The 25,977-nt window shown below is 39.3% G+C and overlaps 1 protein-coding gene across 11 annotated transcripts in view; it reads left to right on the top strand.

Moving 5' to 3' along the window:
- Positions 1-25,977, top strand: part of DNTT (DNA nucleotidylexotransferase) — a 332,847-nt gene that overhangs the window by 94,714 nt on the left and 212,156 nt on the right. For 9 of the 11 annotated variants that reach the window (XM_019555833.1, XM_019555832.1, XM_019555839.1 and 6 more), the window contains one exon: positions 19,195-19,369. In XM_019555833.1, coding sequence (XP_019411378.1) covers positions 19,195-19,369 — 175 coding nt within the window. Of the gene's footprint in view, positions 1-10,340; positions 10,968-18,310; positions 18,411-19,194; positions 19,370-25,977 lie in introns of those variants that run through there. The other 2 variants (XM_019555841.1, XM_019555838.1) reach the window with 2 other exon arrangements.

Raw genomic sequence — 25,977 nt, 5'->3', positions numbered from 1 at the left:
GTAATGTTTCAGTTTCATCTGGGTCTTGACATAAACCTCTGAGTTTACTGTGGCTACTCTAGGCAAGAAGGCAACAAGAACACCTCCCATGTTCATGGCTTGCTTAGGAAATAAAATGAGGTGGCATTACTTTTTGACTGTGGGTATGTACACGTGTGCACAATTTCTTCTGCGCACAAATGCTGTAAGAAAAATTCTTTTCAGTAGTACTGTTTTTGTGTTTGGCAGTACACCAAGGCCATCCTCATTTTTACAATCTGAAGTTTGTATGTTCTAACTTAGCTTGATTTTGTACCTGCGTAATTCCACAGATTTAAACACTGTTATCCATGATTTGCTTCACTTTTATAGTCTACATTTGTTCTGCACATAATGCTCTCAGATGGGAGTTTCAGTATATTGTATGCCACATATATTTCAGCCAGCAGCAAAGGAAAATCACTTTATTGAATTATGAGTGTATCCATATTCAAACTGTGAAAAACATGTTGTACCAAATGGCTAAATCAAAATGCCTCTAAATTATAAACGGCAAGCACTTTTCATAATTTTTTAAATGCAGAGTTCTAACAGATAGATGTTCACAGACAGATTTACCACTTTTAAATCACTCCTGCTCTCATACTCCTTGATGGATGATGGTTATTTTAGCCAGCGATATGGGAGAATTTAATACAAGGAAAAAGATCAAATGTGATGGTAAACAGGATTCTTCAGCAGAGTATTGTCTCAAGTTCACTTCATGCTGACATTTGACCATTGACTCTTGGCATAATAGTGCCTACAGATTGAACAATGGCACGATGAAAATTAATTATCTTAAAACTGAAAAAACCCAGCCAGCAGAAGAACAGAGTCAATAATACAAATGATATTGCTTGTGCTTCCTTATTTCTTTATGCTGTTTTATATTGTTTCCTTGAATAGTGTAATAAACTCTCAGAATTTGTACCCCTCGTAAAAATGAAGTGGTATTTATCAGAAAATGAAAATAATCATGTGACCTCTATACAAGAAGTCAGATTCATGAGGGGGGAAAAGGAAGAATTGATCTAAAAGGTTTATTCTGGAAAAGACTTAAGAGGACATAATGAAATGCATAGATATTTCTGACGTTTTACTGTATTATATAAATAATGGTGCATGTTAAAACCGGCCCAGGTTATCTCTAATATTTGCCATGAAGGAAATAAAAGTGCAGTGAAAATTTACTAGTGAAAGGCCCACAAAAATGGGTTGCCTTAAAGGAAATGGTATTTTAATAAATAAAACGGAACATGTTTGATGTTGGTGACAGCATGTAAGAACCCCAGAGTGAATCAGGGTAGGAAGGTGTTAACCTTTCAGGAAATGTGGCCATTTATCTAGACTTACACAGTGCAGATTTAAGTTTCTGTCTCCAGTAAATAGAGTATGTAGTTTAAAGTTTTGAACATTGGTTCATGCTCTACATCTCAGAGAGGAACCTTCAAAACAAATGAAGGAAGAAAGGCGATTTATAATTTTGAATTGACTTAGTAATACTCAATTTACTGTAAGATGAAACCATGGAACAAATTTTGAGTTAGCCTGGAAGAGGAATTTCCAGTGGCTTTGAGAAATAAATTGATATTTAATGGGCAATTTAAAAAATGAGTTTTCAGTATAGCAAAATGTAGAGCTATAAGAGCTCCATGGCTAAAGGAATGATTTTTTAAATATTTCATAATGCCATAAGCACTTACAAAATAAAAGGTGAAGTTGGGCAGAAAACAGGAAAAAAAATGGCTCTTTGGAGATTATGCTCTGGATCCATGGCAGCTGTGGCTTTGGGTTCAAAAAATCCAGCTGGATAAATCAAATGCTTTCTCACTTTGGATAAATCACCCAGTGGTGTTTCATTTACCTGACAGTTCTGAATTCAGTGCTTCAGTAAATCAAAGGGCAGAGCATTCTGTTCTATTCCAGTAGAATAAGCCACAGAAATTAGGACTGTAACATGAAATGCTAGCTCGTTTACCGAGGAGTCTGTGGGAAGGTTGGGTTTTCTGTTTTGTAGGTTATACTGTTTTCTGGCTTCCTTTGGTTTGTATTTTCAGAATGAAAAAAAAAGCATCTAATTGATTCTGTCCCCCTCCTGGAAACCTCACATCGTATTCAGATGAACATCTGTTTTGTTTTCTCTCCAGAGGTAATGGGAAAATATGTATAATGCCTGTTTGCAAAAGTTCTTTCAACTTCTCTGTTGCTAATTTCTGCCTTTTTTTCTGCCATTTGTTTCAGTAGAGAGTGCAGAACAAGCATAATCCTTTGTGGTGGTATTAACCATTACCCATCATTTTTGCTTAGTAGTCAAAAAGGAAGATAAACTGTATACTTTTTCTAAAATTTGCATAAACTGCTATGGAAGAAATAGTCTGCTATTCTGTTCATTAGTTACTGATATTGCAAGAAAGATTGCTGTTTTAAAAACACACACAAGCTTTTCCTTCCCCCTTTAATTATATTAACACTACTGTTTACTGCATATGATCTCACTACCTGCATTCTCTGATCTGATTATATCTTCAGTTTAATGAGGTGAAAGCTGCAGGCAAAATGAAATCTTCCAGGTAGGAACGTATTTTCCTTCTATATGAATTTCACATAAGTCCTTAATTAAATGGAGCATAGACAAGCTAGCCTGTTTCTATTTTTCATTGGTTTAATTAATTAATGCACATCTATCTTTATAGGCAGACAAGGTTTTTTTGGGTAAATCTCTGATATCTTTTATTAGATCAACTCAAATAGTTGGAAAAATTCTTCTTAGCAAGCTTTTGGATTTAAATACCCTTTGTCAGGCTGAAGAAGCATCTGCAGTTGGTGTGTGTTCTTCCCTGGTGGGATGAATAGTAAAGAGGCCAGAGGCTGGTCTGCATGCAAGAAAGACAGTGAAGATGTAAACTGAGGAGTCAGTGGGTGAGAGACAGGCTGGCGTTGCGGGGAGGGGATGAGGGATGAATGTAGCAGGTAAATAGTGGAGAGGTATCTGTGGAGTGAGATGTTAGGCAGGTTATAATGTGTCATAAATCCAATGTCTATATTTAGTCCATGATTTTTTGTATCCAGGAGGCTGATGAAGTGAAGTTCATAGGTTTGTCTGTGAAAAATGTTTTGTAAATTCCCTTTGACAATTAATACTGAGAGATTGGAGGGAAAGTGGTTTTCTTGTGAGAAATGTGCCCCTACTGGTAATTGGGTATCTTGTCTTTAATAGATTGCCAATGCACGTTCATTCTGGTGTGCAGTTGCTTTGGTCTCTTCTATGTATCAGGGCATTTGGTGCATTGGATGAGATATATTACATTTCTGGAGGTGCAGCTTTAAGATTCAGGAATACTGATGGCTCTGTTGTGGGGTGTAGTAATTGTGGGGGTGCTGGAGATATGTTGGCAGGTTTTCCATTTCTTGTCTAGGCATTGTCTGGATCCATTTGGTGTGTTTTGGGCCATAGGAAGTTTGCTTTTGGTGATGAGGTTAGTGAGGTTCAGTGCTTGTTTGAAGGCTAGGATGCGCAGTTCTGAGATCTCTTTAAGAATTGGGTGTCCTTCTAGTATGGGTTGCAATTGTTTGAGGATTTCCCATATAGGTTTGAGGGAGGGGTGATATGTCATAACCAGTGATGTGAGATTCATGGGGGTTTTCCTTCTGTACTGCAACAATTCTTCACATGGTATCTGGGTGGCTCTTTCAAAAGTGCATGCTAGCTCTCTGGAGAAGTGCCCTTGTTGAGTGAAAGTCTTTTTAAGATTCGTGAAGTGGCAATCCTGGGTTCTCCTTCGTGCAAATTCAGTGGTACCTGAGGGCTTGGCTGTATATCATAACTTTCTTAGTGTGTCAGGGCAATTGCTGGTTCTGTGCAGATACGTATGTTGGTCTGCGGGTTTCTTGTATAATGTAGTCTGTATTTTACCATTCTGGATACTGATCATCGGGTCTAAAAAGGAGATGTTGGTTCTGGAGTATTCAAGAGATAGCCAGATGAAGGGTTGATGATTGCTGAATTTCTGATGGAACTCAATCCAGAATGGTTAAATACAGATCACGTTAACAAGAAACTTATTGGGCTAAAGATAGGTGGCGCCACCACAGTGTTTCTGAGTAAAATTAATGGATTGGATCTTTCTGACCCTGATTTGAATCCTAACAATGAGACTTGGGCACCTGGTGCTCAAACTGGATCTCTTCCAAGCATATGTAAAGCCCCAGTCCAAGTACTCAGAGCTCAATAGTATAGCTAAGTAAACACAGTAAAAGCATAGTATCAGTTCATTGGCTTTTCTATGGATTGTAATATCTCTTTATAATATTCTTGATCCTCAGATTACATGCTGGAACTTATCAGATCATATGTGAAAACTTCAGCATGTTCTGCAAAGTTGCTTTCCCAAAATGTTCTCTTGAGTAAATGCAACTGCTGATGCTGTCATGGAAACAGGGGTGTGAATATTGCTGGAAGTGAATTGATTTTTAAATATGCATGAGAACTCTTGGAATATGTTTTCCAGTGTTTGTGTTTCTTTAATTCTGGTCCACTTTATTTTAAATCCCTGCCCTTTAACATGACCACATAATACTTCTCTGTTTGCAGACTGGTTGAATAATTTCGCTGTGTAAGTTTTGTCAGAAGTCTTGGTCAATGGGAAAAGTAGAAAGATGCTGGTTTCAAGAATAGTTTTTTTTTTTGTTAAGTACATTCAAACAATATTTGCTAATGCTACTAATACTGTCCAGAATCTATCAGATGCTATAGCCTTTGAATCTAATTCAGTGGTAAAACTTTGTTACAGCCTAGGGCTACCTATTTAACAATGACACCAACTACATCTAATTAACAAACTACTCAGATAGAACTGGATTAAGAACAGAAGTTTGAGGCAATAATGAATGCTATATATCATTCCCTAGTGGCAATCAAAATAGATGACTAAAATTGTGGTATTAAAAGAAAATCAAAACTGTTTTTGCTTTTTAAACCATCAAAATGTATAAAGTTCATTTCATTTAAATATTTTACACTTGGTTATAGTCTCATCAATTGTTTTTATATTAGGGAATAAACAGTATAACAAAGAACAAATACGTTTGAAAGTCTTTTCAGATTCCAAATATGTTTCACAAAAACTTAAGAAAAAGGGGTGAGGGGAGATGGACTCTTTTTCTATTTTTTTATGTTTATTTTGAAATACTGAGACATTGGAAGATGATATACCAACAACAGACAGAATATGCAGCAGCAAATAAGGACCAGCACTGAAACACACAAGAAGTCACAGGAGTCTCCAAAGAGAAATAAATTACAGGCATGTTAAAATATAAATATATGTTATATGATCTTCCAATGTCTGTGTGTGTGTGTAACTGGGAATAAAAAATGCCCAGTTTCCAAGTTTTGAAGCAACCTTTTGTCACATTTCTGGAAAAAGCTAAGGTGAAATAATTCTTGATTATTATGGTGGATGGAGCACTGTATAAACCTATTGAAACAGAAATCAGGAGGTAGAATACAAAAATCACTTCTACAGATTCTGTTGTTAGTAGTCTCTGTTTCCTATGTGCTCTGAAGACTAGCATATTCCAACTATGTATTAAAGTAATCTCACATTTCTTTGTTTTTGCACAAGAATGCCAAAAACTTTGCATAAAATATTTAAATGTGGTTTATGGGAGAGTAAATTCCCAGAAATTAATGGCAGATGCAAGGCAACACATTTTAATATAGAGCTGTCAGTTCTGTGCTTTGCAGAAACAGCACGCTCCTACACTACTTCTGATGCCTCTTCTACATGTACAGGTAAAGGTGTGGTGGGATCTAACATGCAATCCACACAATTGTGCCTACTGCCTTGTCACACATGCATAGCAGAAGGCATGATTGTGGTATTGCACATTAGATCCTGTTGCATCTTATTGCCAGTGGACAGGGAGCCTGGAATCAGGCTCCCCCTGCACCAGTAAAAAGCAAGTTACTGCAGCTTGAATCCTGCTCAGCTGAGGGGCTCCCAGCTTCCGGGGCACTCCACACAGTCCCCAGGGTTGGGGGATCCCAGCAGTTATGATCTCCCAGGCTCAGGGGTGCATGAAACACCTGTGCTCAAGTGATCACAGATGCTGTGATCTCCAGGGCTTGGGGGTGCTTGAAACCACCATGGCACCACCATCACCATACATGGAACATTGTAGGAGAATCAGTTAAATACTAAACCACTTTTGCATACATCCTAGTCTCTGTTTATGGCCCTACTCATTCTTTTGCATAGAAGTAACACCAGAAGAAAGAAATGTATTTAAAAAATCCCATGTTTTTCATAGTCACCTTGCCCCACTGTTCCCTAAAGAGAAATGAAATGTGTAGCACTCCAGAGGAGCTGTATACGAAGAGGAATTGCATTTAGTAGAAAACTGTTCTGTGGTCTATGTGGTTTATAGGCCACTAGTCATGGGTGGTGAAGAATAAGATGTTTCATATGGTGCCATGACTCAGATAACGGGACACTCTTCTTCTGAAATGAGTTCCACTATGCTGTAAAATGTTTGCAATAAAAATTCCAAATGAAGGTGTCTTGATTACCACAGCAATAGCCCTACAGAATCCCTCTACTGCAGAATAATGCCAAGACAGCCAATCAGAGCACGAATAAAGCGTTGCAGACAGACAGACTTAGGCTTTTATAATATTAGAATAGTGGATGAGTTACATTATGGTGTGTGATTATGCTATTTTTTAACTGTCAGTGGATCAGTGACTTTTCCAAGTATGATGATTAAATCGCTTTGTGGACAGCATGTTCATGTGTAAGTTACAGATATACCTAATCTAATTTCTGGAAACAATGTATTTATTAAGCTTGCTCCCACAAAGAAGCATGTTCAATAATATGAATATCCCAAGACTCTTGTTTTAATTTCAAGGATATATATGTGAAAATAGGCCTCAGCCCAAAGTAGTGCCATTTAAAATGATTTTTTACATAAATTGTTTTTTTGAGTAAAGGATTTTTTGGGGGGGGAGGGGCATGGGAGTGGGAAGGATCTTGAAGAAATTATTTTTTTAAAGGGTTTTTGGCCAATGATGGAAATATTTGACTGACCAACAGGCATTAATTACATTTTCACTTATTTTGCTGAAAATGCAAAGTTTTCAGTAGAACCGTGAGGAATGCTCACCTCATACATATTCTGACCACCTTTAGCTCAGATCTGAAAAGTTCTATGTAAAAGGACAATTCCGTTCCAAAATTTCCAAAGTCCAGGATTAGATATATCCATGATTGGCATCCTTATTTTCAATACTTTCTTTGCCACTTTGTATGACTTGGAAACCAACTGCAAACATTTATGGGAAAGGCTCTTGATAATTCTGACAGTTTCTTGATGGATGCATACATATGGGCATTTCAGTACTTGAAAGGAACTTTGTTCTCTGCCTCCCATTACACTATTTCTCCTGCTTTGATTGCCTTTCATACACTAATTCTAGCTGTACTGTTTCTTGCAGAATGGTGGCTGGAAGGCACAGTTGGTGTGAGAGGCATACTGAACTTGCATCCATATTTGCTTAATTATATTATGTATCTTCTGAAAATCATTAAAAATAATCTAATTACTTTCATGCAAGGAGCAGACCCAGCAACAACTCAAGGTCAGCAAGGCAATACATTATATTTAAAGATATAAGAAGACTAGAATAATTTAAATTATGATATATGAATGATAAAAAGACTGTAGTAAAATCAGTTAATAGAAGTAAGTCTCCTATATATTTAGGAAAAAGGTTATTTAATCTTCTTCTTGAATATTATTATTCTTGAATAATTATTTTATATGGACAGGGCTTCTTATAAACTAGCAATTTATGCGAATATATCAAAATTAAATATTTTCTTCTTTGTTTCTGGTTGGCAAAAATAATACTCTGACCTTGATAGTTTCTTGCTTACTCCAAATACATATTCTACATATAGAATACAATAAAAATATTTATATAATAATATTGCCTGTGAGGGGGGGTTATACCAGCAGGGACATGATAATCTAGGTAGGTCTATAACTTATCTCTCGTAAAATGGGATCACTGACAAAGACTTTTGCAAGACATTAATACTGTACTCATTAGATAAATCCATGCAAAGAAGAAAAGTAAATCTAGTTGCATTAGGTGAAGAGCTATAGCAAAACCCAAAATTAATTTCAATGCAAACTAGGTAGCTAATGTGTTTAAACACTTTTGAAAGTCTTACCTGGCATCTATTTGCATCTTTAAGTGCCTAAATACTTTTGATAATATGGCCCAAGAGTTATTAAATGGGCATAAAAAAATAACATTTTTTTTTGTACCAGAAAGGTTTTACTGATACGAGCATCTTGATGGTATGCTATGGGAATTATCTTTGCATGATCGGGAGCACTTAATTAATTAGAACATAAAATAATTTTGTTAAACATTTGTAAAGAATCTGTTCATAAATATGTTATTCCTTGTAGGTTTTGAAGATGAATAAAGCATTTTACCAAGACTGGGAAGGCGGTAAACAGGGAGATGCCTGTCAACAGCTTGGCTGTCAGGTCAATCAGCAGTTTGGCAAACAGACATGAAGCCACCAAGCAGATTGTGCAGTGTCAATGTCCATATGATTAGTAGTTTTTTTTCCTTTGCTGCAAACCTTTTATATGTAACCTTTAAACATAGTTTCCATTTACCTATTAACATGTTTAAAAATACCATAAAATTTTCTTTTGTGATAAAATCCCTGCTACAAATATTAAGTTGGAGTAGAGCTGATATTTTGGCCATTGGGCTAGCCTCGGGCTATAGAAAAAATGAATGAATTTAGTTGGGTTTTCATGGCCTGAGGAAGGCCCCAGATGTTATAGGCAAGTGTTTTAATTTTTGATGTCTAGCTTCTATTTTAACAATAACTTTTTCTTTGTATTGGTGACACTCTAGCTGATGCAGCCAGCAGCTACAATGCTAGGGGAAGTGCCAATGATTCTTTTCATAATTTTATCTTAAAATAGTGACCACAATGACAGGAGACAGTTTATGGAATACTATTCTGTAACGCATGAATGACAAAGTGACCATTCAAAGCACACTGGATAGACTGCAATAATTATATCTGATGCTAGGAAGGATGTTCTTGTTTTCTTGTTCCTTTTTTTGTCTGCTTGCTGATCTGTTCATGCCATGACATTTTTGACATATTCTGCAGAATTGGTGAAATCTGTGTTTTCAATAATTCAGATGTGTAAATTTTGTTTCCTGGGAGGTTGGAAAAAGCTGGGGGAATTTTATCCTGAACTTTGTATTTCAGTGCAACTCAGATCGACACATTCAGCATAATATGGAAAGGAAGATGTGTTCCAGACAATAGCTCTTCTTTGGGGGTCTGTGCTGGGATGGGATGGGCCAATGAGGTAAGGCTGGGTGATGGGATGAGGGCAGATAGTCCAGTGTGGGGATGAGTAGGGCATGCCTGGAATGAGGGAAGCATGGTGTAAAACCATTGCTGCAGTCGAGCACTGTTGCCAACCCAAGGTTTTTTTTTTGTATTTTTACTATCTGCAAGCTTTTTTACTGACAAACAAGCTTTTTTTGCTTCGGTTGATATTAAACCCTAAATTTGAACCTACCCTTGTCCAGGACCTGGCAGAATAGTTACATTTACATTAGGTAAAATATGCACCTGTAAAAAAGTTTGGTTATCAGTAGAAAGTTTGCAGATTGTCGTTTAAAAAATGTGTCTTGAGTTGGCAACCCTAGTAGAGGCACATTTCCCCATTTGCTTCAAAGTCCAGTGCCCCTTTGTATGCTGTGCAGACAGGCTTATGCTGGCGACATATCAGTACATTTCATCAAAGTATTGAGAGAATCATAGTTGAGAGTGACAAGTGTCACAGTGGAGGTGGTTGAATCAAACATATGATAGATGCCCAGTAATTATGCACATCTATATGCAATAAGCACAATTTGTCAGATATTGGCACATTTAAAGTGTATAAAAGTTAGTCTCAAATGCTTTGCTATTCATTTCCTTGTAATCAAATTGCCCATAAATTCATTTTTATTGTGAAATTATTTTAAAATGCTTTGCTTTATTAGTTTGGTTTTTTTTAAAAAAGGCGTTTTATCAACATTTTAATGAAGTTAAAAATACAACCCAAGAAACAACTGGGCAAAATTACATAAAGCAAATCAAACCCTCAAAGTTAATTAGAGATAAATGACAAGAGCACAGAACAATGCAAGCCATCATTATGAGATGGGATTTAAATTCTTTCTCAGCAATACTTTCTAAGTAAAAATGGAAGCAATGTCAATTGTATATTTTATGTCCAAATGTGGTAATAATGTTGATATTGAAAATGATTTGAAAATGTTATTCCAGTGGAGCTATGCCACTTTCTAGCAACGAAGAATCTGGTCCAATATAGTTGAATCATTTGTTATGAAGATATTTTCTGGATTAAGTTTTCAGAGGCAATGGCCTGTTAAGTCCCAGTGAATTTCAGTGCATGTGCACCTGTGTGGAGTAGTTAAAATTCTTCCCACATGTAAGTTGTAGAGAAGTCTTCATAGTGAGTTCAAAACAACTGATGCTTCTGGTTTTTTTTTGTTTTTTGTTTTTTATTTCAGAAGAGAAACAGATGAGAATGATGTCAATATGTGGTGACATCAGATGCAGATCGTGGCTGGCAGAATGAATATAAGCTCATATTTAGACAGTCAAGTACAATTCCATCATGAATAGGGTCAGAGCTCCAACATTGGTCCCACAGAGGAAAAAGCAGAAAGGGGTGCACCTTACAAGTTCTCCCAGGAGCTATGAAATAAAGTTCTGTGAATTAGTCATTTTTATAATGGAGAGGAAAATGGGGGTGACCAGACGGAGATTCTTGATGGAGTTGGCAAGAAGAAAAGGTTTCAGGGTAGCAAATGAGCTAAGGTAGGAAATTCTTTATGTATGTACAATCTGGACATGATGCTGGTACTTAAAAATTTACTCGTAGTCTTGGAAATCTACATAAGATGTGTTGTTAGCTAATTGCAGGATATGTTACATTCAAGGTATATACTATAATGAAGGTTAATGATGTACAATACTGCAAAGAGTGAAATAGCCAAGTGAAATCAAAAGATTGTAATCGTAACAAAGTCATAAATACATTTATGCAAGTGATTGCAAATAACTTTTAATTTGCATATAATGTTATTTTTTTCCCAATAAATGGCTATTTAGTAGATAGTTCTATGTTATAAAAATGAAGATAACTGAGGAAAGATAACCTAGCAGAGAATTAGAAACACCTAGGCATAAGTCAATACCTTTGATTCATGACTCAAATTTGTCTTAAACTCTTGACTTTAATCAGGTTGTACTGTCCCCCATGTATAAAATCAAACAAATTCAGCTTCTTGAACCTGCAAAAATGCCTCACGTGATTCAAGATTGAACACTTGGTTAGTTTTGCTGTAACCAATAAGCCAGGTTCTTCAGCGGGTGTAAATCAGACAGTGTTTTTTCTCATTAGAGCTTAGTTATTACATAAATGTAATTGTTGGTTCCTGAAAAGGAAAAAGTTGAAATTGCCTGTACAATAAATGTAAAGCATTTAGAACTTTATTCCTGCAACATCTCTTACCTGTAAAAACATAAGAAGTGCCATACTAGGTCAGACTAATGGTCTATCTGGCCCAGTATCCTGACCTTGACAATGGCAAAAGTGGATGCTATGGAAGGAGAGCACTAAATATCTGGAGTGATCTATCCCCTATTCAATACCCTTCTTGGCATCCACACAAAATAAATAGAAAGAATAGTAATAGGAGTAATTACTCCAGAAAGTAATTATTCCCCACTTGAAGTATCCCACTGAGCAATATGTTTGATTAAGGGATAACGATACTGGAACATATCTTTGTTAAGCTCTGCAGGCTCTGTGCAGAATTTTTTTTTTACAGAAAAGGATCAGAGATATGGCATTTGAAGATTAAGGGGTAGTGTCATTGTCAGACTTTGGGGGAGCCTGTACAGCATTTACTCTATATACCTGGTCCTGGCTTTAATTAGTGAAATTAGCCTATTAATTTCACAGACATTAGTGTATACTCAATTTATTTATAATGTTAAAGGAAATCACAATGTGTTCACCTCTCCATATAAAATGCCTGCTTAACATACTATGCATGAAGAACAAAACAGGAGCTTCCAGCTCCAAAATATCTGTAGTCACATTCTTTCATGCAACATTTTAAATCTTTTAACCTTGTGTGTGAATCAGAAAAGAAGGACAGTCTTCTTTTGGAAGCAACAACTTGTAAGATATCACATAAAATAAGAAATGGTATTAGGCAATTAGAGTCTGATCTAAAACCCATTCAAGACAGCAAAAAAAGCTTCCATTAACTTCAAATATCTTAAGATCTATTGATATGTACCTGAAAAGATTTGGGTCCATTTGTGTTGCTGAGACAGAGATGTTTCTTGCTAATATTTCTAACTTTGTGTGAAGTCATGAAACAAAACTTTTTTGTTTTGTCAGGAGTTGGCCAATATATTTAATTTCAAGCTAGATGCAACTGGATAAAACAGAGCTATTTAACTGTTGACTTTTGTTGTCGTCGAGAATGCCAGAGGAAACACTAAATTTGTTACATTTTCTGCCAAGAATCAAGCACAGCTGTACAGATACCAGAGGAAACTGGTGCACAACAACTAAACTGCTTCAGCGAGTATAATGATGGCAGAGTTCCCAGATCTGCAGCTTGGTGCAAATACATTAAAGATGAATATTTTATATAAAGTGAAATAAACCACAGGAAGCAGAAGTTCTGTGTCTCCAACTGAATTTTTGTACACAAGTGAAAATATGACAGTTTAATTAAAGTAGAACCTAATAGGGTTAAATAATACATTGCCCACTGAATGGCCTCTCTCAGACATTTTAGAGATAATTGAAACAGACAATTTATATGTGCTCTACTCTACCGGTTGTGAAATGAGAAAAAAGGGTTTTCTTGCAGGGTAAAATGTTTAACTTAACTTCCCCAAATACAGTCATTGTACATTTAATGCAGTGAAAGATTACATGATAGCAATTATTTAGTGGATAACCGTGGAAACTTACTTACATGAGTAACCCACTGAATTTTAAGAAGTCATGGGGGTTTGAAATGAATAAGCTCTTTGGACTTGATTGATACTTAGGGATTTGGTATACTAGTCTCCCAAAATAATAATAAAATCTTGCTTTGAAATATGGTAATTAAGTTTCAAGCTGAAAGTGTGTGCCCTGTGCCCTTCCATGACAGTTAAGTAGAATTATTACTTATGAAAGCAATGAATCGAGTGACTGACTGAACTTCAGAGTGTCATGTTTTATCTTGAACCATCTTGTGTGTGGTTTGAAGGCTGGGACTGGCTCCCATGTGGTTCCAGTGTGCTGGTGCTACATAGCACTGGGCCTTGAACTGGCCCCAGTGTGGTGGGATGTGGTAGGAAACCCAAAATTGGTTGATTTTTGGTCTCGGCTCTGAGATGACAGAGGGGCCAGTTTCAGACTGGTACTATGGTTCAAGGTTCAGTGTGGTGCAGGGGCTGAGAGTGACCCTGCCACTGCACAGGCACTGATTCAAGAATCCTGTGTGGTACGGGGTTTGGAGTCTGCAAACAGTGGGTTGTCAGGCTCCCACCCTCCCAACACACTGGAGTCTCCTAATCACATTACCTCTGTGGAGCAGTCCAGTATTAGCTCAACATGTTAGTTGATAGGATCTGGAGATACTCCTTGCTGGAAAAGGAAAATTGACTATGGTTACACCTTATGCTGTAAGTCTCATGAATGTTGTTTGGCTTAGCGCTAGCTTGGAGTTTGGAGCAGTCATACCTTTAGTATAAAAACCTTCTCTGACTGGCGTCCCCTACCTTCCCAGCTGTGACTTGCCCCTAGGGGCCTGGTGAGCAGGGAGGTCCATTGCAGCTCTACTTCTCTATGATTCTCTATGCTTCACCTGTCCCTTGTCTGCTGCAGCAGTAGTGTTCTAGACTGGGGCAGGGGTGGGAGGTGGTGGGGTCCCTCAAGAGAGGCTGAGAGACTGGGTTTTGGGGGGCGTTTAGCTCTTAACATGTTTCCTACGTTTGTGTGGGGGGGGTTGCTTCCTGGATGCTCACTTGTTCGGAACTGACTTAGACCTGTCATAGCCCAAAGGGAGATTTGACATTAACCTAAAGGCCAATCACTTGGGAGGAGGGAATGAAAGCAGCAGCAGGATGATTCCTTTATTTCTCCCTTTCCCAGCTACCTCCCTTTCTTGCCTGGAGAGTCCTTGCTCTTCACCAGAAAAATTGCACCTACTACCCCTGGAGAGAGTTTCCCAACTCTCATCAGATGGGAAATACTGTTATGAGAAGCAGCCAGGGATGTGAGATCCCACAGAGCAGGAGGGTGGGGGAAGGGGCCGTTGCATCCTGGGATACTGAAGGACTTCAATTTGAGTGGCACTGCTGTTGGGAGTGGCCACACCTAAATAGAACAGGAGCAAGATTATGAGGACCAGAAATAATCCTGCCCTGGAGTGGCATAACTTTGAGCCACATAATGAGTGCTTTAAACCACTTAAAGATGTTAAGTGTAATTGTGGCCAGTTCAGTGGTTAAGAGCTCCAGGAGCCAACTAAACTTGCCATGTAACACAGCCCTATGCTACAATGTATGTGCTTTACTGTTTTAACACTCAGACACTAGCATTGTAAGTGCTGCTAGTACATGCTAAGTGTAATGCTACTCTAATATTATTACTAGTTAACAGCCTCTCAATATACCGAGAAAACATACAAACAAATGCTTTTGTCCATGTCTTTTGTGGCTCTTCCTGTTCCTCACAAACAGCAAGAGTAAAAGAGGGACTTCAGGAAATGACTAGCACTGGAGGGAAGAAATTGAGAGAGAAAGAGATCCGAACAAAAAACAGGTAGCGAACAAGATGAGTGCCCAACTTCACCATTCAGACTATATTTTCCTTTTGTTCTGTCTTGTTCCTTTGTTTACTGACATTGTGACTTCTTAAGGAATGGTTATGAAACAGCTGTGTGCAACATGTATAGCCTGTTGCTGTCCTGTACAAATAATAATGGGTTATCTGTCTGGATATCTGGGGGTCAAGCAGGAAGCATGTTGCAGACAGTGCTGTTCCTCCCCAATCCATGTTTGGCTGCTGATGTCAAAATCTTGTAGATTGTGTTTGCTTCCTATAAGATACAATGATATGATGAGGAACCTTAAGCACAGGAGGATACTATGTCTCCCAGGGGAGAAGAGCTTATCTGGAGATAGATGGGACAATATATACCTTTCATGAACCTATATTTTGATGACTATCAACGATACACAGCTTGGGTGCCACAGAACTGTGGGGTGCCTTGAGATCCTTATAATGATCCTTATAAAGATCCACATAAAGTTAGCACTGTTAGGGTTGCAAACAAGGGGCATTTTTACATGTGCTTCTGACACGGTGTTGGGTGCTTGTAATTAGTGAGCTGCACTAATTAAAAAAATGAGAAAATGGTGGCAGTATGCTTTGAACTAAAGCACAAAGAATGTGTTTTAGTTCAAAGCACACTGCCACCATTTTCCCAGCATGGAGTCACACAGCACCGCTGATACACGTGATGCATGAGGCTGCCAGAGCATGTCAATTTACATCCTCCAGCAGACTTGATTAATTGAGTCTGCTCTGACATGCTGGATTTCCAGCACATCAGAACAGGTGCCCCACGTGTGTATAAGAGCCCAGGATTCTCAAGATAAACCTAGATTACAAATAGAAATCCATAGTTGTAATTTTTCTACATTCTTGGCAACATAAAGAGTGCTCAATTATTTTTCTATAGTCAAAAATAGACTGAAAACTAACAGTTGGCATTTTATGAGGAGTGCCTTGAGACTATCCAGGGGTATCTTGCATGTATAACAGTTGAGAACCATTGATTTATGTAGTTAAATTCAGGGTGCACTGCTAGAAATTTTTGGGGCCAATAGCTGATTTTTAAGGTGGCATATCAGCCGATACTGATCCAATTTCTGATATGGAGCCCGACAGCTTGAAGAGCAGTGTCTGGCTGGTAAGTCTGTTGTGGTGGAAGGGAAAGGGGAAGGGAAGGGAAGGGAAGGGGCATGGGGGGGAAGACAGAGGCCCCTGTGGGGAGAGGGGGAGTGCGACTGGGGCAAGGGCTGGGGCAGGCACTGTCTGGGTAGGGCAGGGCACAGGATGGAGCTGTGGCTCATCTGGCAGCTCCTGCTTCTGTGTGCACTCTGGTGGAGCCTTGGGAGAACCTTTTCCCCCCCCGATCTATGCGTGGGGCAGAGGTGGCTCCTGCTGTGCACTGTCCAGGAGCCGCTGGTCCAGCACTTGCCTGCTTGTCTGGCAGCTCCCACTACTCATCCTGGAGGGGATGGGGTGTGGGAGGCATGTGCCCCTGGATCTGTGTGGGGGCAGGGAGGGATGCTACTGTGGGTTGGGGCCAGGGCTGGGCTGAGCTCTTCTTGGTGGGGGCTGGGCCGGGCTGAGCTTGGGTTGGGTGGTGGTGGTTCTGGGAGGGGGGCTACACAGGGGGCTGCAACCACCCCAAAATTCACTGTAGCCCTCCCAACCCCCCCCTCCAGCACCACCACCATCTGCCCTGAGCACAGCCTAGCCCAGCCCCTCCACCCCATGCTGGGAAGAGCCTGGCGTAGCCCCAGCCCCAGCCTGCAGTGGCAGTCTGTTCTGCCCCATGCAGTTCCAGGAGGACATGCCTCCCTGTGGCCTCCCGGGGTGTGCATAGCAGTGGGAGCTGCCCCCCCACCCCATGCCCTGCAGATGAGCTGCAACTCCATCCTGTGCCCCTCTCCACTTTGGCTGGGAAGCACCTGCTCCAGCCCCAGCCCCATTCCCTCCCTTACCACAGGGGCCTTGATCTGTCCCCACCATGCCTCTTCCCTCACCCTCCCCTTCCAGCACAACAGACTTACCAGCTGTATGCAGTTCTCCATGCTTCCGGGCTCTGAACCTTGCTGCCTACGTGCTGCGGTGTGGCTTCACGCATGGGGCATTTATTGGTCACGTTGTTGGCCACATCAGGCCAACTCCTAATACAGTCAATTTTCTTTATATTGGTGCTGATCTGATATTGGACCGACATATCAGTATATCCAGAGATGACCAGAGCAGGGCATGGGGTCCCGCTTCCGGACACGAGGAAACTGGCAGTAGATTCGGTGGGGGAAGGGGTGCTGAGTGGCCAGCTGGCTGTGAAGCTGGCAGTGGCATGGAGTTGCCACAGCCTTTCTGCCTGGCTCCATGGGGACCCCCAAAGTGTGGGGCCTGGGGGGGGCATCGCCCCAATTCACTCCCTGCCAGGGAAAGCCCTGGGTGTACCTCTAGTTAAAAGCTCTTTCTTGCAGATAAGTACAGATAAACACATGCACACTTAGCAATACCATTGGCTAAACCCTGTTAAATGATCAGCAATCAACCATAAGGGGTTTTTGCCACTCAAGAAGTGAAAATGTAAAGTAAGTTTGTGTAATTTGAATGACTTAACAGAACTCTTTAAGTAGAGCTGGGTAGAAAAGAGGTTTTCACTGGGAAATAGGAATTTGCAGAGACAAAAAGCATATAATGAGACTTTTGTTGGTTTCAACAAACTTGACAAAACACCAACAGGGTTCTGCTGCTACCCTGCCTGGTTTTTAGCCAATTCACAGGGTTGGTTTCTGGATACACCAGAGCTTTTAGTGTTCCGGACTCTGCAGCCAGCCCTGTCATGTGGACTGCAGCACTGGGACCAGGGACTCTGAAAGGCATCCAGAGCACTCCAGGGCTCTTGGGTAGTAGACTGTCCCAAGGCCAGGGGCCCCATAGCTTTTACAAAACCAGGAACCTCAAAGCTCTGGGATACCTGGATAGAGGTAGGGATCTTGGTACCTCAGATGCCAGCTCTGCAGCATAGAAACCATGAGAAAGTCAGCTTAAGATTTCAGGGTTTCCATGTGCCCTGCCACAGAGCTGAAAGGACAGGGAGCCCCAGGGCACTGGCTCACCTATGGTTCTCAGATCTCTAGGTTCTCAGTGTATTGGCAGTCTCCTAGTGCTAACTAAAGCTTTGAAGCCTAGATCACAAGAACCCATAGCTGTGAACAGAGGGGCCTTGGAACTTGAGGCTCAATTTATTTGAAAATGCTGTGAATATTTGATTAGCTTAATATTTTTATTTTTTATCTTTCACAGGAAATTTAAAACTTTATATTGTTCAGAAACAAAATGATTATTTTCAGTGTTTCAGAAGTTCTTGTGGAACAGAAATTGTCATTTTGGCCAAGTCTGCTTCTACCTTCTAGAATCTGAAAGTAATTATTCATATAATGCCTAATATTTCTTTATCACGCATTTCTAGGAGGCCAGATGTTATTGTAGTGACTTCTGCCTCATTTCTAAGAAAATCTAACCATAACTCTATCATATGATATAGTGTATGGTAGTTTAAATTTGTTCTGGAGATTTTATGCTAAATTATACCAGATCAGTTTTGCAAGAGGCCAGCATATTAATAGCAGGAGATGGTCTTCAGACATGATGCATAATTCATAAGGTTTGTTTTTGCATATATTTACCAATACCATTTATGAAGAGCTTAATTTAAGTACAGAAGATTTTAAGTTTACCAAAACTATTAGCAGCTCTAGAGTTTTGAAGGATTTTCTACAGCACATCTCAAAGTATTATGAAGCTCTTATGTATTGACCAGTAGTAGCCTTATTTCTCTAAAGGCTGTCAGGTAACATAAAACAGCCTCTTCATTACAATACTGCTTGTGTAAGCCAAACAGTTTCCAAGTTGCAAAAAAATATGTAATGGAAAAGTGTCCAGAGAAGTTAAATGATGCTGAACGGAGGAAAATGCTGCACTTATAAGAGTTGTCAAACTATAATACTGTTCTTAAAATATATGGACTGAATAGAAAAGATACATTGTAATATAAAAATACAGCTTGCTTTCCACATCCTGCCATACAATAGATACAACACTTCAGGAAGCACATGGTATATAAATGTTAAAACAGCAGCTTTGCCGTGAGATACTGTTGGCTCCAAAAAGACAAATAAACCTTCATCTTTGTATTTTCCTTGACAGCGATTCTGTCACCCACATTGTAGCAGAGAACAATTCTTGTGGTGAGGTTCTGCAGTGGCTAAGAGGACAGAAGGTGAGGGACAGTTCAAGATTTGAACTTCTTGACATCTCTTGGTTCACAGCCTGCATGGAAGCTGGAAAACCAGTGGATTCTGAAATCAAACATCGACTTATTGTAAGTCAGGTTCTTCATTATCAATTCAACTTTTTTCACAAGAATCAAAACTATCAGACAACTTCAGTGTGTATTTTTGGTGTTACTGAGTTTTGCATGAAAATGCAATGATATTTTTCTAAGAAGTGTATAGATTAATTCATGCTGTTTCATAAAATGAAAGGGTTGCTTCCACAATACCTTTTTTAATAAGTTGCTTTTTAAAATCTTTTTTATTGGCTGCTGATAGTGATAAGTTACCATAGTCTGGTGCGTTATTACTGAAATAATAATATACATAATTCGTATAAATTGAAGGCTATTAAAAGTAACCAATTACCAAACTATTTGTCTTTTGTGTGGTATCTGTGGTATTCCCACAAATACTTAAATAGGAAATGCCTCAAATGCCAGGGTAATTGTATCTACTCTGAGAGATACAGGACCTAATCTAATGGCTCTCACTGCAGTACTTTGCATCTTTCAGCAATATATAAACATTAAAACTTGTACTGGTTAGGGTTGATCTACATACCCTTGAAGAACCTATAAAAAGACTGGTGATGCAGTCTGTGTGTAAAGGGATAGTAATTGGACTTAGGTACCATTACACACTTGGTGCTAGTAGGAAAAGATACAGCAGGACTTCAGGTGTTGCATTATACTATAGCAGGATCTATATTGAAAAGCGTGCTGTCTACATTCTGTAAATGGTGCTTGACCCTTCAGGTTATAGGAAGATATATAATAAGGCACCCTAGCACCAGCAAAGTCATATGGTTATACTGCAGTCTGGTTTTTGGAATTGAATGCAGTATGCTGCAGAACCACTCTGGGCTACACGGTGTAACTGGTGATAGGTAGCATCACTGTCCTGACAAGCTGTGCACTCTACATAATGTCATAGTACCACTGGGTGTTCTTCAAAAAGGATGAAGTGATGCAACACCACTGGTAGACCCTGTGCCCCAGCTGACTGTATTTACTTTCCTTATTCTCTATGTATTTAACATCATAATGTTGCCTGGCAAAAGATCTGATACAAAGGTTTTTGGAGCCAATGGGAAAATTCTTACTGATTTCAAAGAGCCTGAATGGACTGCATGAGCTGTAGCTCATTGCAGACCTATATTGTGGAAAAGTAATGGACACTCAGACCAGTGTAGGGTTTTGCTGAGTATATCTTATTGCTGTGTACAGCATGTCAAAAAATGAACCAGTAATTTCATAATAGTTTCTTCTTTAGTTCTTTTTCATCTTGATTATTAAAGTATGAAGAATGATCTATAATCCCCTCTAGCCCAGACAGACTGTGATGTCTGGGTCATTTTTCATTGCCAAAAACTAAACTACAATACTGAATCTATTCTCCAAGATTTTAGATGAGAGAATGCCTGTTTAATAACAAATATAAAAAAATGAGTACACCAGATGGAGCTATCGTTCTCAGACTCAGAATAATACCATGATGGCCATGTGTTTATGTTTTCAATGCTTATTTTTCACAGAATCTTCTGAAGGTAGAATGCTCTAAATAAATTGATGCAAACACAAGTAAAAACAAAAAACATATATATAAACATTAAACTATCTAACCTCATAGACAGGCCAAGGAGGTACGAATGTTTGGGACTACTATTTCATTTAACTGACTGAAAAAAACCTAAAACCCCAGTGATCCCAAATATACAAAACACCATAAAGACTTATGGGGGAATTTAATTTTAAGTTCTAGCTTTAAGATGCACTGTGATTATGTACTTCCTATTTCATTTCAGCACTGTCTGAATCTCTATGGCTTTAGATGGACCAGCAAATATGAGTATATGAGATGCTTTTTAGAAAAATAAAGCTTCTGAAATTCACTTTCTTATCCAAATATCAGTATAAAAACTTTTTAATTAGCATATTAAAAATTAATAATGATTTTTTCTGCATAAGAGGGCCTTCTTGGATTTCTGGTACAGCAAGATTTCCTGAAGGAGCTATAGTGGATCATTATGCTATGGAGAGATTAGTTTTGCAAGGGAGATCGTCTCATTGTATTAGGGTATAAATATTTCATACCAATAAACATAGACTGTCATAAAGCACTACATTTAACATAAATGAAAAGCATAATAAACATACTTGTGCTAGTCACCTTGTTAACTTTAAATGTAGATACTTAAGACCAGGTTTCTAAATAGTAAAACAAATAAAAACATTTTAAATGGTGAATAGTCAGGGCCAGCACAGGATTTCTTTTGCCTTAATGAATGAGAAAAGTTTGAGCTGAAGGTCAATTTTTTAAAATACTAGGTCAAACTCATATCTGGTATAATTTAATTGGAACTGCACCAAAAACAAAGTTGTCCTATTATGACAATCTTTTAAAAAGTAAAATGAAAGTGAAACAGAAAACCAAAAAACTCACACTGTTTTATAAATTGTCACTGTATAAAAATGGACTGTAGTAGGTAAAAATTTTGAGTGAGACGCTGGCTGGGTTTCAGAATCTGTTGTGGATCTTCCTGGTAGGGGCAGAAGAGGAAAGAAAGAATGGTCGCTGAAGAGCAGTGATGAAAAACAGTTGTTGGGCAGTAAAAGGTCAGAGAAGTTGGGATATAGGTTGCAGCTATAATATATGATTTATGAAGTACTCAGGCACTGCAGCCCACAGTATGTCCAGACTACCCAGGGTGTGAAGGTAAGTGGAAGAAAGTGACAGGAGTAATGGAATAAATACAAGTGTGTATGGTCCCTCCTCAGTTTAGTTACACAGGCTGAGAAAGCCTGAGGCCATAGTAGTAGGTATCTAGTGAAAGGAAATCTTCATTTGAAAGTGACTGAGGGAAAAACTGTAAGGATAACAATAAAAAAGTGCTTTTTCATGAAAACGATGAACAGAGTAACTGTACCAGATCACTCTGTTTCAGGTCTGTGTACACAGTTTGTCTGTCACACCAGTCACCAATTTTATAGTGCACCTAGATCTTTGTTTTCCTCTTTACTTAAAATAGGCCTTTATGAGGTTAGCTGTGTACCTAGGATTCTGTTACATTATAACCAACTTTAATGAGCCCAAGCCATCCTTACATTCATACCATGCTGAAAACATTATCATAAAAGGACTGAAAATGAATAAACATGTCTATTCAGAATGCTCCTAAAAATTGCTTTTTGTTATTGGCTGCGGGTTCAAATGCTATCTGGTCCCATCACACGTGGTCAAAAACAAAGGCAACCTGTGAGATAAGTACTAAATTGCACCTGTTTGGGAGTAGCACCCTCCGGCTCAGATTTTGTTTTTTTTAGCTAGCTAGTTTGTTTCTAGCATTCAAGAAGTAGGAGATCAGTTTTCTATTTTTCCATAAAAGAGGAATGGAAGTGGCAGCATGACAAATTCAGGTTGGCATTCTTCCCATACATGAAGCAACAGACGTTATAGCAGGGAAATTATATAGACAATCACTGATTTGCAAAGGTTTAAAACTCTGTTGATATGCAGTCTAATGGAAAATGTTTGTAGATGCTCTGTAGTACTTGTATAGATATTAGAAATACTTGTAGAAGCAAGCAATAGACATACATGGGATGATTTCAGAGTAGTTTGACCCATGTTTAATTTACCATAATATGCATTTAATATGCAAGGGGGATTTCTATCTGCAGAAAAGGTAAATTAATACTTACTTTTAAATTATCTTAGTATTTGTTTCTTCACAGTGTGGTAAATTATCTGAAAGTGCAATGGCAAAATGCTTGTGTTTGGGACTGGATGCACTGTGGTGTGACTGTCTTTAGTCAGAGGTTTGATTTTTGTCCCCTAATCTGTATTTGCCCCATAATTTGTATGAATAATAATATCCCATCTGTTCTCTACACTAAAAGGCAAAATAAATCCAGCTCTTATGTTTAGTTGATGATAGAAAGGGACAGTTTCTTTAGTTCTCATGCTGTCACCTACCAATCAGACTCTAGTAATTACAGTTTGCATCTATTTTGTTTTCTATTGATTTCTGTCCCAGGTTTGTTTTGATGAGTTATACAACCAGTATTAGCATATTAAAAACATAAACATGTGGACACTGATTGAGGGGGAAAGCTCAAATAATTTTGCAAAAGCAGGAACAGGATGTTTGTGTCTCAGCACACTGTTTTCCTGGATGCAGTGAAATACTTTTGCTTTACTATAGCACTCTCCGCGTACTTAGTTTAGCTGTCTAATTCCCAGCTCTACTTCACAGTCATTCTCACGACTTCAGCTCTTGCATAGCTATTTTTATGACCTAGTGAAGTTAATGCTGGTTTACATACAATATTTAGTAACATGCTCTTTACTCACCACCTTCCTAGTTGATGTTATTATTTCAGTTAGTCTATTAACTATAATTAATCATAAGTGTTTGAGATTTCAAATCAGTGTTTAAGTATAATTCATGAATGTATGCAAGCATGGCAGAGTAATGCTATTTTTCCTTACTGAAACTCTTTTCTGGTTACATGCTAGAGTAGCCTTATGTAAAGATACAATAACTTCCTTCCTTTCAAAACATACTGTGAAAACTGTCAGAAATTTTTATTTTGCTTCAGCAATTAAAAAAATTACCTTTTAGTTTTTATGAGTACAATTATATTATTGGATAAATTGCTAGAAACTTTGCTAGATCATGCATAGAGGCTGCTTTTTCATAAAATCATTTTTAACTAATATATTATCTAGTGTACTTGAATTCTCCTTGGCCATGTATATTATGGAGAGAGGAGTTCTTTTTTCCCTTGTTAATATGAAAACAAACTTCCCATTACATACGTACACACACACACACATAAACATTTTACTTGTGTGAGCAACTAGTATTCACTTCAGCTTTGGATTTGTCTGATTTGGGGGACAGCGATTCAATTCGGTGATTTGAATCACTGTCTGAATCGATTTGGCCGAATCTGATTCAGAGATTTGGCCGCAGACAAATTGGCTGAATCTCTGAATTGGCCTCATCCCCTGCCTGCTCTCCCAACCCTGCCAATAAAAAAAAAAAAGCCCCAACTCAGCAGCAGCTGCCAGGCCAGCCGGGGTGGGGGTGGGCTATCCTCACCCCATGCTGCATGGGGGGCTCTGTCATGAGCACCCAGAAGCCCCGACAGCCCCAGCCAGGGCTGGGAGAGTGGGCAGGGGTTGGGGGGCTTGTGGCAGAGCCCCCAGGGCTCTGCAAAGCTTTGCATGAATATATGTGTGTATGTATATATGTGTGTGTGTATGTGTGTGTATTTAGGATTGGATTGCTCTGTATCTCTTGCTGCTCACTTTGCATGGACTACTTAAATATTTACCAAGACTTAGTGAAGAAGACTGTGAAGGAGCCACCTGGCTTCCAGTCCCTGCAACAATTAATATTTAAGTAGTCTTTCCAAAGTGGAGCAACATCAAAAGATGAAGCAATGAGTTACTGGACAAAATGAATGTAAATGGTTCTTTCTATGGCAGTTTTATGAATCTAGATCTTTTTGCTTCTTATTGTTTTTTTTTGTTTCCCCTCCCTTTCCCTGCAGCTTTCTGCTGCTTATTGTTTTTCCTTCCCTTCTCTAATACATTGCTTACCTTTCTCCTCTCCCCTGGGGTTTGTCTGTTTGTTTTTTTCCAGCTTCTTTGTTCCCTGCTGGCAGAGAGCTGCCCATCCCCCAACCCTCTGTTTTCTTGCAGGGTTAACCCTTTTTTTTGCTGGAATGGCTGAAGGCAGCTCCCAGTAGCCCACTGCTGGGAGCTTTGGTCTCTGGCTTCAGCCCCTCTGGACTGGAGCTTTGGTCTCTGGCTTCATGCCCCTCCTTCCATTGGAGTGGAGGAGTGTGCTGCTGCTGTGGGGGTAATTATAGGCTGCAGACATTTCCTCTATGCTGCCCAGGTGAGTTCTGTCCCCATCATCTTCCTCAGCAACCCTGCTTTAGTGCCTGAGGTTGTGGTAGCAGGTGTCTGTCAGGGGTGCTTTTTGCCTTGCCTTGCTTTTGCCCAAGGTAAACCATTCATGTGGTAGCCTCGAACATGCCTCCATTCCTCTCTGATGACAACCTCATTAACTGCCTGCACCCTTATGGCATGGTTACAGGATCAGTCTGTAGACTGCTGCTTGGCAGCAAGTTCTCTAAGCTCCAGCATGTCTTATCCTTTAAAAGGCAGCTGTTTATGCTTCTCACCAGGGAGGGGCAAGTTTTGCCCCACTCCATGTCCTTTCTGTTTGATGGGCAGCATTACAAGGTCTACCTTAATCCTGGGGACACCTTGTGTTTTTGCTGTGCAGGTCTTGCCTGGCTGCGGCAGAGCCACCTGTGGCTGCACCCAGTGGTGGCTTATCCAACTCTGATGTGGCAGTCCCATCGGGTGGTGGGGAAGGGCCTTCCTCCCAGTCACTCCCTGTTTCATTGGAGTCAACTAACTGGCACACCTAGGGCAAGGGTTAGTGAGGAACTGGTTAGGGAACTTCTGGAAGGACTGGATGTATTCAAATCAGCTGGTCTGAACGATCTCTGCACAAGAGTACTGAGGGAATTGGCTGAGGTCATTGCGGGACCCCTGGCACAGCTTTACGAGCACTCGTGGTGCTCTGGTGTGGTGCCAGAGGACTGGAAGAGGGCCAGTGTGGTTCCCATCT

This window comes from Crocodylus porosus, unplaced genomic scaffold (assembly GCF_001723895.1).
Source record: "Crocodylus porosus isolate Cpor-Errol unplaced genomic scaffold, CroPor_comp1, whole genome shotgun sequence".
NCBI classification, from domain to species: Eukaryota; Metazoa; Chordata; order Crocodylia; family Crocodylidae; genus Crocodylus; species Crocodylus porosus.
Note: the sequence above shows the minus strand (reverse complement) of the source record. Positions and strands in the feature narration are given on the sequence as shown.